The 17,192-nt window shown below is 43.0% G+C and overlaps 1 protein-coding gene across 1 annotated transcript in view; it reads left to right on the top strand.

The window, feature by feature from the left end:
• KIF2A (kinesin family member 2A) overlaps positions 1-17,192 on the top strand; it is a 443,213-nt gene that overhangs the window by 188,959 nt on the left and 237,062 nt on the right. Inside the window, 2 exon segments of the mRNA XM_030193169.1 lie at positions 11,889-11,943; positions 12,958-13,120. Of these exon segments, the coding sequence (XP_030049029.1) occupies positions 11,889-11,943; positions 12,958-13,120 (218 nt within the window).

The raw sequence follows: 17,192 nt of genomic DNA on the forward strand, positions 1-17,192 counted from the left end.
CAAGGCCCTAGATCCTCGCTCTTGTCCTACACAGACCCTGCTTGAATACCTTCTGCACTTGTCTGAGTCTGGTCTCAAGACTAACTCTGTAAGGGTTCATCTTAGTGCAATCAGTGCATACCATTACCGTGTGGAAGGTAAGCCGATCTCGGGACAGCCTTTAGTTGTTCGCTTCATGAGAGGTTTGCTTTTGTCAAAGCCCCCTGTCAAGCCTCCTACAGTGTCATGGGATCTCAATGTCGTTCTCACCCAGCTGATGAAACCTCCTTTTGAGCCACTGAATTCCTGCCATCTGAAGTACTTGACCTGGAAGGTCATTTTCTTGGTGGCAGTTACTTCAGCTCGTAGAGTCAGTGAGCTTCAGGCCCTGGTAGCCCAGGCTCCTTATACCAAATTTCATCATAACAGAGTAGTCCTCCGCACTCACCCTAAGTTCCTGCCAAAGGTCGTGTCGGAGTTCCATCTGAACCAGTCAATTGTCTTGCCAACATTCTTTCCCCGTCCTCATTCCTGCCCTGCTGAACGTCAGCTGCACACATTGGACTGCAAGAGAGCATTGGCCTTCTACCTGGAGCGGACACAGCCCCACAGACAGTCCGCCCAATTGTTTGTTTCTTTTGATCCCAATAGGAGGGGAGTGGCTGTAGGGAAACGCACCATATCCAATTGGCTAGCAGATTGCATTTCCTTCACTTACGCCCAGGCGGGGCTGGCTCTTGAGGGTCATGTCACGGCTCATAATGTTAGAGCCATGGCTGCGTCGGTAGCCCACTTGAAGTCAGCCTCCATTGAAGAAATTTGCAAAGCTGCGACGTGGTCATCTGTCCACACATTCACATCTCATTACTGCCTGCAGCAGGATACCCGACGCGACAGTCGGTTCGGGCAGTCAGTTCTTCAGAACCTGTTTGGGCTTTAGGATCCAACTCCACCCCCCGAGGGCCCTGTTTGTTCTGTTCCAGGCTGCACTCTCAGTTAGTTGGTAAATTTTTTAGGTCAATCTCTGTTATGTCCTCGCCGTTGCGAGGCCCAATTGACCTTGGTTGTTGTTTTGAGTGAGCCTGGGGGCTAGGGATACCCCATCAGTGAGAACAAGCAGCCTGCTTGTCCTCGGAGAAAGCGAATGCTACATACCTGTAGAAGGTATTCTCCGAGGACAGCAGGCTGATTGTTCTCACAAACCCGCCCGCCTCCCCTTTGGAGTTGAGTCTTCCCTTGAACTGTATTGTCTTGCTACATACTGGAAGACGGCTGCGCATGCGCAGTGCGCATGGGCGCGCGAGGACTAGCAAAGGCCTTTGCTAGTAAACTTTCCGATGGAGGGGGCTGCCGAGGACGTCAACCCATCAGTGAGAACAATCAGCCTGCTGTCCTCGGAGAATACCTTCTACAGGTATGTAGCATTCGCTTTTAGGAAGGATAGAGAGCCAAAGAGGTGGAGGAGTGGTGCAATATGTGAGAGACAATAGCAGAGCGGCTGAAATGCAGGGAAGCTGGGGAAAGGAAGAAGCTTTATGGTTCGTCCTGGAAAGAAAAAATAAAACCTGTATCCACACGGGGATTATCTACAGACCTCCGGCACAAACTGAGAAGTTAGACAAGGATATGATAGAAGATATTCAGACGATTAATATGAAAGGGGAGGTGCTACTGTTGGGAGATTTCAATTTGTGTGACGTGGATTGGAATGTCCCGTCTGCAGAATCGGAAAGAAGTAGGGAGATTGTGAACGCCTGTCAAAGTGCCTAGTTCAGACAAATGGTGACGGAACCCACGAGGGAAGGTCAGTGCTGGATCTAGTGCTCATGAATGGAAGAAATGTTTACAATATCCAGTTGGGTGCCTAACTATGTAATAGTGATCATCACACCATATAGTTTGATGTAAGGGCAAAGGCGGAGTGTGGACACACAAAACTCAAAGTACTGGATTTCAGACATACCTATTTTGATAAAATGGGGAAATACCTGAAGAAGGAGCTGTTATTGTGGGAAGGCATAGAGGATGTGGAAAATCAGTGGTCAAAGCTAAAGGCTGCTATAAATATGGCAACTGATCTTTATGTGAGGAAAGTAAACAAAAACAAGAGAAGCAGGAAGCCTATATGGTTCTCCAAACAAGTAGCTGAAAAAATAAAAGCAAAAGTTGCTTTCTTCAAGAAATACAAAAGAACGCAATAAGAGGATCACGGACAAGATTATCGGATTAAACTCAAAGAAGCGAAGGGGAAAATATGGCTAACGAAAGCGTGAGCAGAAGAAAAAATGGCTAATGATGTAAAGAGAGGTGACAGGACCTATTTCAGATATATTGGAGAAAGGAGAAAAGATAGAAATGGAATTGCAAGACTGAAAGATAATGAGAATGGCTGTATGTAGTGTGATGAAGATAAAGTGAATGTGTTAAACAATTCTCTTTGGTGTTCACGGAAGAAGGACTGCGGTCGGCTGCTGAGGGAACATCTGGGAATGGAGTGGATACTGTGCTGTTTATGGAAGAAAGAAACAGCTGGATAATGTGAAGGTGGACAAAGCTATGGGGCCAGATGGGATACATCCCAGGATACTGAAGGAGCTCAGAGAGGTACTGGCGGAACCTCTTAAAGATTTATTTAATAGATCTTTAGAGATGGTAGAGGTTCCGTGGGATTGGAGACGAGCCGATGTGGTCCCTCTTCACAAAAGTGAAGACAGGGAAGAAGTGGGAAACTACAGACCGATAAGTTTCACATCGGTGGTAGGAAAAATAATGGAGTTGCTGCTGAAAGAAAGGATAGTTAACTTTCTAGAAGCCAACGGGTTACAGGACCTGAGACAACATGGCTTTACCAAAAGAAAATCCTGACAAACGAATCTTATTGACTTCTTTGACTGAGTGACCAAAGAACTGAATGAAGGACATGCGCTAGATGTAATCTACTTGGATTTCAGCAAAGTCTTTGATACGGCCCCCCACAGAAGACTCGTGAATAAATTGAAAGGGTTGAACTTAGGACCGAAAGTGCTGAACTGGATAGGAAACTGGTAAATGGAATCTGCTCGGAGGAAAGGAAGGCGAAACAGTGGAGTTCCTTAGGGGTTGGTGCTGGGGCCTATTCTGTTTAATATATTTGTGGGAGATATTGCTGAAGGGTTGGAAGGAAAGGTTTGCCTTTTTGTAGATGACACAATCATAGCCAATAGAGTGGATACCCTGGAGGGAATAGAAACAATGAAAAGGGATCTATGAACGTTAGAAGAATGGTCAAGGGACTGGCAGTTAAAATTTAATTTTGAGATAGCTCAGTGGTAACATATTATTTTTCCTGATTTATTTTGCCAGTTAAAATTTAATGCCAAGAAGTGTAGAGTGATGCACTTGGAATGCAGAAACTCAAAAGAGAGAGACTGGATCTGTGGGGAGAAATTAGTAAGGTCGACTCAGGAGAGAGACCTTGGGGTGTTGGTGTCTGAGGATCTGAAGGTGAAGAAACAATGTGACAAGGTGACAGCAGTCGCCAGAAGAATACTAGGCTGCATAGAGAGGGGTATAACCAGCAGAAGAAAGAAGGTGTTGATGCCTCTCTACAAGTTGTTGGTGAGGCCCCACTTGGAGTATTGTGTTCAGTTTTGGAGGTCGTATCTTGCTAAAGATGTAAAAAGACTGGAAGTGGTGCAAAGAAGAGCTATAAAAATGGTATGGGATTTGTGTTGCAAACTGTACAAGGAGAGACTTGACGACCTGAACATGTATACCTTGGAGGAAAGGAGAAACAGGGGTGATCTGATACAGACGGTCAAATATTTGAAAGGTATTAATCCGCAAACAAACCTTTTCCGGAGATGGGAAGGCGGTAGAACTAGAGGACATAGGGAAATGGGACTTGATATACCGCCTTTCTGGGGTGGTTTTTTTTTTATTTTTTGCAACTACATTCAAAGCGGTTTACATATATTCAGATACTTATTTTGTACCAGGGGCAATGGAGGGTTAAGTGACTTGCCCAGAGTCACAAGGAGCTGCAGTGGGAATCGAACTCAGTTCCCCAGGATCAAAGTCCACTGCAGTAACCACTAGGCTACTCCTCCAGTTAGTATTTTTTCACAGAGAGGGTAGTGGATACATGGAATGCCCTCCCATGGGAGGTGGTGGAGATTAAAACGGTAATAATTCAAACATTCATGGGATAAATACAAAGGAATCCTATTTAGAAGGAATGATCCATGGAATCTTAGCGGAGATTGGGTGGCGACGCCGGTACTTGGGAAGTGAAACCGATGCTGGGCAGAGTTCTATGGTCTACGCCCTGATCGTGACTGAATAGATATGGATGGGCTGGAGTGTAAATTTTAAGAGGCTTCAACATTAGCTTCAGAACATTTAGTACAAGAAGAGTGCAGAAGAAGACTTAAACAGTTTGTGCCCTGAGAATGGCAAGGACAATATCAAACTTGGGTATATATATAAAGTATCGCATACCATGTAAAATGAGTTATCTTGTTGGGCATTCTGGATGGACCGTACAGGTCATTTACTATGTTACTATGATTCACTGATGAAGATCTGGGATTCTCCCCTCTCAGTGCAGGTTGTGCCAAAGAAGGTGCATACACAATATTGTATACAAATGGCTCCTGAGTTTGAAAGAGCGCAACTGCTTGGTAGTCAAATCCGCCCTCAAACAAGGAGTTTGAGGAATCATGTCTTTCAACTGTCCCAGGGGGCGAGGCAAGGACTCTGGAATCATCTCCACTTTCCTAACTGCAGGAACTTAAGATACAAACTACTCTTTGCCTCTTCTTTTTGCTTCATATGTCCCCGTTACTGGAATGCTCTACCATCAACGTTAAGAGAGACAGCCGATCACAGTCTGTTCAAGACCTACCTATGTGATCGATCATACTCCTCTGCTGCTTGATCTCCTGCAACCCCGCATTCCTTTCTTCTGCTGTTTCCCTCTCTTCCCCTCATCTACCTTATTCTCTGTTTTGTACTAGAATTATTATGTTTTTCTTTTCATCAAATGTTGTAAGCCACATAGAGCCTGCCTTGGTGGGATTATGTGGGATATAAATGTTCACAATTCTATATAATAAAAAGCATCTCCAACATTCTGAAGCTGACTCCATGGCACTGTGGCAGTGTAGGGTTTGTAAGTCAGTCATTCAGCGTTTCATTGGCTCTCACGGTTCCCGCCCTCACGTTGAGGAAACGGAACGCTGCATAGTTGCCAAGCAAACAAACACGACATCACAGGAACGAAGAACCAATCAGACAGAACGGAACTTGGAGGAGGGAAGTGGAGTGGATTGAATCTCTAACAAACAATCATATACAGGGAGGTATGAACATCAGTGGAGGCAAGTGCACAGAACGGAAGGGAAGACAAACATTTAATCACTTTGTCACTCACATGCATCACACACACACACACACACACACACACACAACAATCACTCTGTGTATCTCTCTCTTACACTGTCTGTAAAACACATTGTCACTCTCAGTCTCTCACATGGGCAACTGTATGTTGCATTCACACGAGTAAGGAGCTCTTCTGATGTGATTGTTAAACTGATTGAAGGGCCTGAACAAGGAAAACTTTTACCACATTGTAACACAGTTTACACAAAAACTATTGTATATAAAGAAATCTTACACATGTAAACAACAATTATATTCAGAATACAACCGTGGAAACATTAATGGCAGGAACGCATTACATTGCTAGCGCCCGTTTCATTGTGTTAAGAAACGGGCCTTTTTTACTAGTAAATAAATTTGTGAGATTTATCAGGCTTCGGTGCTCATTGCCACATTGAGCCTGCAAATAGGTGGGAAAATGTGGGATACAAGTGCAATAAATAAATTGCCTGCATCCAGACCTACTAGCTCTACATGAGCCTTTACTTGACGTCTTTGACATGCAGTTTGCGTTGTCTCATGGACTCTCTCTCCGTTAGCAGCAGGCTGCAGAATTTCAGCAGTTGGCCAAGAAGCAGTTGGAATGCAGGATGTGTCAGGCCAGGGGCACCTATGACACTTTTCCATCCAGGCTCTCTGCTAGGGTTGTGGCGATGCATAGGCTCTCATGGCTACATTTCTCTGACCTCGAACCATCAGTTCAAGAGAGATTGGTGGACTTATCTTGCCGAGGTGACACCCTTTTTTGTGGACAAGGTGGAAGTGTCGCTCACCTCATTCAAAAACACACTGATGCCATCCAGTCCCTTTCTCAGCAACTGCATCCTCCTCTGCTAAGAGGTTCTCCAGTGGGCCTAGGCGGAGACCGTACTACTCTCAAAGGCTTAGATTTCCTCCACCTTCCCGCTTTGCCCAGCAGACCCACCCAAGTAGGGTCCCGGCCATGCCAGCCATGGACCCAGAAGTCTGTCAGCTCCCCAGTCAAAGCAGGGGACGAACCTTTGGCTGGCTCCAGGAAAGCATAGCTGCAGTCCAAGTAACCGTCCCAGACAGCTTATCTGTAGGGGGCAGGCTGAATTATTTTTTACAACAGAGGTAGCCCCTTGTAACCTCTGACTGGTGGGTTCTTCAGATAGTTTGTCTCGGTTATGCACTACAGTGGTGTCAGAAACCACCAAATTGCCCAACGGAAGCATAATTCGTCAACTCTCAGCACAATTAGGTACTTGTAGAGGAATCTCTTCCCTTCTCAAGGCCAATGCAGTTGAACCCATGCCACCAGGGGAAGAAGGGAAGGGATTCTATTCCAGGCAATTCCTTGTGCCCAGAAAGACAGCCCGGGATTTCATCTCATCCTAGACCTAAGGACCTTGAACAAATTCTTCATCAAAGAAAATTGCTCAGGATGATTTCCCTGGGCACTCTTCTCCCCATGATTCAGGGAACAAGATTGGCTATCTCTGGACTTGAAGAATGCCTATTTGTATGCTTCCCAATCACAGGAAGTATCTCAGATTTTGGGTAGAGAGGCTCCACTGCCTGTATAGCGTTCTGCCTTTTGCCCTCACGTCAAGATGTTAGGGTCTTTGCCAAATGTCTAGCAGTAGTTGCAGCATCGCTACACAGACTGGGAACTTGTGTTTTTCTACCTCGATGGTTGACTGGTCAAGAGCACATTGCAGGAGTGGGCATGGGAGTCCATGCAGGGAACCATTCATGTGCTAGAGCTACTAGTATTCGTTATAAACTACCCCAAGACCTACGTGCACACAGCACAACAATGGGAATACATAGGAGCCCTGCTATATACCGTGCAAGCTCTGGGCTTACTGCCCTAGCTAGATGGATGCCTTGATTGCATTCGCCTCACAGGTCTGCTGCAACCAGCAGGTCACAGCTTGGCAGAAGTTGAGATTACTAGGCCACATGGCCTCCAAAGTGCATGTCATTCCCATAGCTCACTTCCATTTGAGAATGACCCAATGGATTCTAGCTTCCTAGTGGTTTCAGGCCACAGGAAACTTGGTGTATGTCATCCGGGTCCCCCCAGAACTGGTTCAGTCCCTAGTCTGGCGGACAGTTCAGCTGAAATTGACCTTTGACAGTGATGGTAAAGATGGTAGTGGTCCCCAGGATGCTTAGATTTTCCTGCCGGCAGGAACAGCAGTCATCAGAGCTAGCATGAATAGGCGGCACTAGGTGAGAAGTTTGAGCCGTCCCTTGCCAGCTGTTGTGGTGTGGGGGCTCTGGCTGGTGGGAGACCTCTATGGAGTACCCTGGTCTATTAGGGCAGTGAGTTTACAAAGGAAAAAAAAAAACCCTCCTCCTGCCTTAAATTTTCTTTCCCACTAGCTGAGTGGTCCATTGAGTGGGATTGTTATCTTGGGCCATCTGCTTGCTCCTCCTGAGTGTGTATGAGTTTAGCTGTTTGGGTGATCCCAGACACTCGCATCTAACTTCAGCAGGCAGGGAACTAGGGAGACCATGGTCCTATGTCCTCCTCACAGTTGTTGTTGTGGATTCTTGTTCCTCTTGCCTGAGATATACTGTTGGCAGGGGAGCAGCTTGCGGGAGAGGCTTTCAGGTCCCAGCAGCATGTTCCTCAGATAGGGAGGAGTAATACTGATGACAAAGCGGTCAGCAACCGTATAAAGGACACTTTGTACCCAAATTGGAGAAAGAAAGGGTAATTAGGGGGAGAGGTTCATGGATTTTATTTTAATCTTCAGTATCCCACTTTTTCCTTTGTCTACTCAAATAGTGAATTGTGCAGGTTCCTAACCCTCCCACAATGCCATGGCAAGTTAGGACAGATTCTGGTGTTCTCCTTCTTCTCTCCCCTGATTAAGGCTGTATTGTGGGAGCAGCATATAAATCCAGCCCTCTTCTCCTTTGTTTGAGGGAAGCCTCCAAGAGATTCTTAAGTTCAGTTAGGGTAGAGATGCGTGGGAGGGTACCACTATATATATATATATATATATATATATATATATATATATATATATATATTTTTTTTTTTTTTTTTTTAATTCTTAAGAGTTTGGCTGGATTCTGACTTCAGAAGCTCCTTCACGTTGAGGTGTCCTGTTTAGCCCTTTTTGGGTTCCCAGCAAGGAAGTTGCCGCTGCTTAACTTTAGTTATATTTTTGGTTGCTAGAACATTTCTCTGTTTGGGCAAGAGGAGAAGAGAGCCAGTTTGGGAAGGTAGCTCCCTCAGTAGGGAATAGTACCCCAGTATCAAGGCTGTTCCAGAGATATAGAGAAGCTGGTGACCCTAGGTTCTCAGGCTCGATCACCAGGTAACTCTTGCTTGAGCCTTGAGAGACTATACTGTAAGGTGAACCTGATCTTGGCTGGTCATAAGGCTGTTCCCAAAGACCTCCTGTTATGTCTGATAGCTGTTGGTGGGATCTCCTCTGACTGAATCGCCTGATTCTAGCCTTAGGGTGGCCAAGCCTGAGAGGGAAAGAATCCTCTCCTAGTGGTGGGAACAATGAGATGTTGGAGCTGGAATGAGACGGGGGCACAGCTTTGAGATGTTGGAGCTGGAATGAGACAGGGGCACAGCTTACAGGGACCATATAATAGGGAGTTCAGAATTCTGTTTAATCAGTATTCCCCTTTCTGTAGTCTCTTTCCAGGCAGCTATATGTATTGACTCTGCGTCCAGACTACCCCCATATTGGCACCTTCACCCCTGGTTATGGGACTACAGTGATAGGCTTGTAATTTGACAGCTCATAGACTGGTTGATGGATGATGAGTCTTGTGCAAGGTAAGTGATGCTAGCAGCTCCTTCGGGGGGGACCCTTTAGGTTATCTGGTTAGACTAATTCATCAGAGCCACAGGCGAATTGACCCTGTTTCTTGAGTATCCTCACTCAGCAAAAGCCTTGACAATCCTGGACTGATGGTTGGCTGGCAGTATTTATGAAGGACCGTGCCAGCTTTTATACTGGTTTTGCTTGTTCCAATTTCGGGAGCTAAAAGCAGTTCTGTTAAGGTAGTTTTCTCCCTTCCTGAAGTAGGCAGCTTTGGAAGAGGGGTTGCCCCCCCCCCCCCCCCCCCCACCTTGTGGTAGAATGCTGAGTTCTCCATGAGCTCTTCATGGAATTGCTTAGCTTATTCTCACTGGGTGTTCTCAAAACTGAGACAGCCTGTCGTCTTTGCTATAGGTCTCGGGAAATATTTTTTAGGCTGGATGGGTTCCATGCAGTGGCAGTCTTCTCAGATAGTTCCCCGCATGGAATTACTCTAGTTGAGGTACCTTGGAACAATCTTTCAACTTCAGTCTTTCTATCCTGAGACCCAGTCTCCAGTTGGTCAAGTGTAGCACTCTACAATGTGTAGCTGATTAAAGCTCAGCACAAAATTTAGCTGTAGCCAGTGTGCAGTAGGTGTGAAACCCTGGTGTTTGACATTTATCCTGGAATCATATTAGTACTTTTTAGCTTCTAGAGCATAGGGGAGTCATTCTGTCTCGTAGAAGAGTGGACTTTTATGGCCTTCATTGTTAGGGGATCAGGCCCTCTCCCCCAATCTCTAGACATTTCCAGCCTAAAAGGTTGGGGTCTTAGTGGTGTCCAGTGCCTTAAAGGGTTAAGTCCTCGGGAATTTAGCCTTGATTCTTGGTATAGTCTGGTCAAGGTGTCTAAAATTCTCAGTAGTAGTTTGTTCAACTCTGACCAGTTTTGGGTCTGGTCAAGTGTTGCAGTTAGCCAAAGTCTCTGGGCTTGCAATTGATGGTCCTGATCAATGGATTGTTTGCATAGAAGGCTTTTTGTGTGTTGCTCCGATATAGGCCTCGGCTTCTTGGTTGCAAGGAGTAATTTAGAGAAGAGTTTGGGCAGCCTTCCGTGTGTCACTTGCATTCTTCTTTAGGGCCTCCTGTCCTATCTTCTTATGGCAGGTCAACAGCTGGATATTGCTAGCGTGAGTGAGATCTCCCTTTGATTGGTGAGGACTGTGGTCATCAGGGACCCTGTTCGTGTGGTGGTCTGGGAGTCACTGTGTTCAGCCCAGAGTTTCTTGCTGTGTAGAGTTATTTCCATAGAGCAATGTACTTGGCTTGTATAGCTGTTCACTAACATTGCATCCAGGGCTATAGGTCAAAGCCATGGTGTCAGTAAAGAGTTGTTCATGTTGTGACTATGTGTAGTTATTTGCTTGTAGGTGTTGTCACAGGTTTCTACAGGTATGGTCTCATCTTAGTTGGGCTGTTTAGGGTTGCTCCACTTGGCAGACAGTGGCAGTGTGCTCTAGCCATCTGCACTGGGGGAGCTCTGTGGCTTTAGGTTTGAGGGGTTCAGCTGTGTTAGGCTCCCCTTAGAGGTAGCATGAACACCAAATAGAGATCCAACACAGTAGTGCATAAGTCTATGGTCAGTACATATTGTTGGGTTCCATTGCTCCTGCATTTGAGCATGGTGTAACTGATATTCGGGGTGCAGAGTTATTGCCTTGCATTAAGAGGGGGTGAATTGCTCCTCCTGGAAGACGAGTGCTCTCCAACCCAAGGGGCACTGATTTGGAGCTGACTCATGTCCAACAACCCATATAATTGTGTATCAGGGCCTGGCTTTCCTCCCACCTGGGGTCCTTAGAGCTTTGATACATCCCACTTGCTTGGACTGGTCTAGCAGGATAAAGAAGGTGAAATTTGCTCTTACATGCTAATTCCTTTCCTTCTGTCCAGGACCTGCCCAGGAAGGCTACAGCTGGTCCTTTCCTCTCTGTATCATCTAGTGACTAAGGGAACTTCTCAGGTCTTCCAGATGGTGGTTTGAAGAGGGAGTTTCCCTATCCTGTTAGGGCTGGTAACTTTATAATGCTGATCTATAAAGTTGTTCAATCTCTAAGGTTGCTAATATTGTTTGATAATGGCGTTGTGTGATGTGGCACTAGGTTATTGGACCATAAATGTAAAGTTGACCCATATAGTTGATTTACAATGCTGTTCCAAGTGTTGCAGATCTGCTTTGTGAATAGTAACGTAATAGATAAGGAACAAGAAGACCTGTTTAGTTCATATAGACTGCCCAACAAGATAAACATAGTGTATAGTACACTGTCAAGTACCACTCCGTATACTGGTGATGTCATTGAATTGTCAGTGCTCTCTGCCTCCATCTGCAGGTTGGGGGACATAACACACTCATCTTAGACTGGTCTAGCAGGACTTGAGGAAAAAATATTAGCAGGTTAAGAACAAATTTCATCTTCCCAGTCCTGGCCTTGACACTTTCTAGTATGGACAAAAGCTTGTGGTGAAACAAGTGCATATACTTTTTTTGCATTGAGGAGGGCGATTTTCAAATGCCCCCATTTTGCTACATTGATACATTTAATTCAGCTAGATCCATTTGAAAATTGACCTCCCTGTTTTTATGGGAAAAGTGCTTAATGCATCAGGCCTCTTATAGTTACTGATATCGAGCTGTTAAATTAGTATTTCAGTTTACTAAAGAAGTGCTTTTCTCATACAGATTGATGAGCACAGAATATGTGTTTGTGTAAGAAAACGTCCACTCAATAAAAAGGGTAAGAATTTCTATTGCGAATAAAATCAAACCAACAAAATATTTGGAGTTTGGGGGGGCGGTGGTAGGAAAAAATAATAACCTTTATTAGACTAAAAATATTTTGAGGTTGCAAGGTTTCAGTTTGATTAAGTCCTACACTCAGCTTTAAGGTTAGCACAGTCAGGTTGTATTCTGTGGCAGTAGTTTCTGTGCATGTGGAGGACAATTTTCAGAGGGATTTAGATCAATAGGTATTTGCTAAGGTAACTTGCCCTGACTGAAAGGTGCTGCCTTTGGAGTAAAAGTATGCACAGGCTTTCATAGCACATATACTTCTAGTGCAGGATTAAAAAGAGGCATCGCTAGGAATGTGTTTTATATTGGAGTAAAGTTATTATTGCATATGGACATTTTATACTGTATACATTTCCACCTGCATAATTATAAAGTCTGAGCGCACAGACAATTTGTACATGCACTATTATAAGATGTAGAGAAAGCATTTTTTAAACAGATCATCCAGTTGAAAGGCACACACAGACTCTCCATTGCACATACATGCCTTGCTGTCATTTTTCAAAATGGAAACCAACTGAGCCATCTCCCATTCACAGTTAGTTGCACATTTTCCCTTTTGAAAAATGACAGCAAGGCATGTATGTGCAATGGAGAGTCTGTGTGTGCCTTTCAACTGGATGATCTGTTTAAAAATGCTTTCTCTACATCATATAATAGTGCAGTAATCAGCATGGTCAACAGATTTTAACATTTCACATTAAAGCAATACAATTATACCACTCAATTGGCATTGATTTTGCAATCAGTCAGAACTTATGCAGAATCGGTTTGGGGGCCTAAATGAAAAAGAGTGATATGAAATATCCATATTACTAACTTGAAAATAGTGTGATGTCCTGATGTCCATATAGTAGCTGTTCTCAGCAATTGAAAATCCCTCAGAGCTGCCAACACATAGTTTCTATAGTGGTATGAAGCAGTAGATATATAATTACCTTTTACATTTCCTTTACAGAAAATGTAATGAAAGACCTGGATGTAATTACAATCCCTAGCAAAGATGTAGTGATGGTACATGAGCCAAAACAAAAGGTGGATTTGACAAGGTACCTTGAAAACCAGACTTTTCGCTTTGATTACGCCTTTGATGACACAGCCCCCAATGAAATGGTTTATAGGTAGGTAATTTTTGTTTTAGTAACAGAAATACGACCTGGCTGATTTGCAAAAGCTTTAGACAAATATTTAAAAGTCAACTTCTGTTTCTTTTTCTGTGCTCCTGCAGTTTCCTCCAACTCATGGGCTTCCTTCTGAATTAGAACAGATTACTACTGCAACTATCCCACTGTGATCCTTTATTTGTTATCCAGTATTTTCCCCTTAATTTTTAATACTTTAACCTAGAAGAAAGTAAGAATCTTTGGCCGGGGTATAAACCAGGGTTTCCCAAACGGATCCTGAGGACCCTATAGACAGTCAGGTTTCAGAATATCCCCAACAAATTTGCATTGGGTAAATTTAAATGTAGTGGGCCTCCGGGTTTTGCAAATTATCTCATACATATTCATTGTATTTAATAAATGACCACATGTCAATTCTGATATCAAATTGTACAAAGTTTGTTTATTAACAAATCTGTTTATCTATAAATAAAGTCACAGTGCTACAGCTTGAATACTTGTCCCGTGAATTACAAATTCTGTTCACTCTTCGTCTCCTAGGATCCACAAAATCAACTCAACCGCATGTTGTTACTAATCTATACATGATTGTCCTTCTTAATCCACCTTTAATGGCTGTCTCATCATCTAATAGTCACTGCTAAAATTCCAGGAAGTTCATCTGATTAAACCTTCACTTATTCCCATATTTTTTTCATCAAGTGGAGAGTCTTCTTTGTAGATAAGTTTAACTATTTACAAGATTACAGTATTTTGCCATGCTGTTCCCTTTTAAAAACAGGATCTCTCAGACTGATTAATCTGTGTGTCAAGCTCAACACTGTGCCATGTTTTGCCATATGACATCTTCAGGAGCTGAGACTTACAAAATACAAAAATATCTGTGAAAATTCAGGATTATTCTTAATATATCTACACCAGTTCGTGGTATACATCCTAAACCCAGCAGGAACACCTCTGCTGGGCATCAGAATTACCCCTGAATGTTTAAATATCTGCATTTATACATACCCATAACTCATCCACACCCCAATGCCGACCAATCAATTTCTTTAACCCCATTGGTTCCACAGTTTGCCAGTAATAAATTAGCTGCGGTTCCTTATTTAGCAGCACCTGAGACGTATCACCTCCTCTAGTTATTTGAATATGTAATAAAACTACAAACTTTAGATCCTTCGGCAAATGGTTAAGTTGCAACCAATGTTGAACTAATGGTGTCTCTTGTCGAATCAAACGTAAATTGCTTAAATGTTGTGCAATTCATAGTTTTATTGGATGTACCGTTTGTCCTATATGCCATTTGTCACAAGGACAAATGATACCATAGATCACATTTTGTATTACAATTAGTTCTATTCCTCAAACAAAAATATTTGTTTGAATATGGAATTTGTATCTGTTGAGTTTCTCAGCATAAAGCACAATAAACACAATTTCCACATTTAAAGTGTCCTATCTTCCTTGCTTGCATATATCTATTATGGCTGAGCAGTTCTCCCAAATTATGGCTCCTGGTATATGCAAACCAGGTTAGTTCCTCAAAATATTGATATAAACTTAAAATTGCCCAATGTTTTTGTATAATAGATTTAACTTGATAAATTTCATTAAAGAACGGATTGTGAACCCATTATTGTGTACTGAATACATATTCATTGTGGATATTCTGAAAACCGGACTAGCAGTGGACAGGTAATAACTTCCATACTAGGTCAGAGCAAAGGTTTGTCAACCTACTTATCTATCTGCAAAAGTGTCTAAATTAAATTAGAAGAACCTGGTGGGATCCCAAAAAGTAGGTGGATTCCATGCTGTTTATCCCCAGAGATGCAGATGACATACTGGGTTTGACGTACTGACTTTAATAAAATGGGGAAATACCCAAAGAAAGAGATATTAATATGAGGAATGCAAATAAATAAAAGCAATAAGAAAAGGAAACAAGTATGATTAAAAAAATAAAGTCAAAAGAGGTAGCATTTATGAAATACAGAAGAAAACCAGTAGAGGAATACAGAAAAGAATTTTGGATAAAACTCAAACAGCAAAGAGAAACATGACTAGCAAAAGGACAGGTATAAGAAAAAATGGCAACAGATGTAAAGATAGGGAGCAAGACTTTTTCCAGGTGAGAGGAGGAAGGCTAGAAAAGTAATTGTGAAACTGAAAGATGCTGAGAATCACAATATGGAGAGTGATGAGAAAAAAGTGACGTTCTAAACAGATACGTCTTTGTTCATGGAAGAGCCTGGAGAACTACCACAGTTGACTGACAAAGAAATATATGACAATGCAGTAGATATCGCACCATTCGTTGAAGAAAGTATTTATGAAAAACTTAAACTGAAAGTGGATAAAGCCATGGGTTTGGATGAGGAATATCCCAGGATATTGAGGAAGCTCAGAGAAGTTCTGGCAGGTCCCCTTATAGATGTGTTTTATAATCTTTGGAGACAGGAGAGATCCACAGGATTGGAAATGAGTGGATATGGTCTCCCCCCACAAAAACGGTGACAGAACAAGACAAAACACTACAGGCTGGTAATCCTCTCTTTGGTGATTGGAAAAATAATGAAGGATTTGCTGAAGAAAAGGATGGTGACCGTTCTAGAATCCAGTGGGTTGCAAGATCTGAGGCTACATGGTTTTACCAAAAGAAAAAATGACCAGAGAATTTGGAGTAGAGGAGTGGCCTAGTGGTTAGGGTGGTGGACTTTGGTCCTGGGTAACTGAAGAACTGAGTTTGATTCCCACTTCAGGCACAGGCAGCTCCTTGTGACTTTGGGCAAGTCACTTAACCCTCCATTGCCCCATGTAAGCCGCATTGAGCCTGCCATGAGTGGGAAAGCGTGGGGTACAAATGTAACAAAAAAAATTTGGGGGTTGAATACGCATGCAAGTCTACTTTGATTTCAGCAGCCTTTGATACAGTTCCTCATAGGAGGCTCATGAACAAATTGGCGGGCTGAAATTATTATTATTAGTTGCATTTGTATCCCACATTTTCCCACCTCTTTACAGGCTCAATGTGGCTTACAATACATCATGAGTAGTGGAAATACATGAGAGAGTATACAATTAGTGTTAACAGAAGGATTATGGGTAACATGAGAATGATGGAGCATGATAGTATTTTAACAAGCAAACATAATAAGAAATATATAAGAAAATATACATTTAGTAATAGCGAAAGGATCTTGGGTAGCATGATAATGAAAAACATGTTAATATTTTGGCAAGTAGATGTTGTGGAGGCAGTTCTGGATATGTGTACAGGAGTTCATATTTGTTGATCATTGTTGTATGCCTTGTTAAAGAGATGAGTCTTCAGTAGAATCCAGAAGGTAGCTAGTTCGTAGGTCGTTTTTAAATTGCACGGCAGTGCATTCCAGAATTGTGTACTCAGGTAGGAAAAGGTTGACGCATGCGTTAGTTTGTATTTGAGACCTTTACAGTTTGGGAAGTGAAGATTAAGGAATGTGCGGGATGATTTTTTTAGCATTCCTGGGTGGTAGGTCTATCAGGTCTGTCATGTATGCTGGTGCGTTTCCGTGAATAATTTTGTGAACTAGGGTGCATATTTTGAACGTAATGCGTTCTTTGAGTGGGAGCCAGTGCATCTTTTTTTGTAGGGGTTTAGCGCTTTCGTATTTTGATTTACCGAATATGAGTCTAACTGCAGTGTTCTGAGCTGTCTGAAGTTTCTTAATTATTTGCTCTTTGCAGCCAGCTTAGAGTGCGTTGCAGTAGTCTAGGTGGCTGAGTACCATTGATTGTATCAGGTTGCGGAAGACAGTTCTTGGGAAGAAAGGTCTTACTCTTTTTAATTTCTACATCGAATGGAATATCTTCTTGGTTGTGTTTTTCACGTGACTCTCAAGTGTTAGTTGTCGATCGATGGTAACTCCAAGAATTTTTAGGGTGTCCGAAATTGGAAGATTCAGTTTTGGTGTGTCAATGGTGATGAATTTGTTCGTATTGTGTTGTGAGGTGAGTACTAGGCATTGGGTTTTCTCTGCATCCGCCCATGTGTGCATGATTTGTAGGCTTTGGTTGATGTCATTGG

The sequence above is a fragment of the Microcaecilia unicolor genome, chromosome 2 (genome assembly GCF_901765095.1).
Source record: "Microcaecilia unicolor chromosome 2, aMicUni1.1, whole genome shotgun sequence".
Taxonomy (NCBI): Eukaryota; Metazoa; Chordata; class Amphibia; order Gymnophiona; family Siphonopidae; genus Microcaecilia; species Microcaecilia unicolor.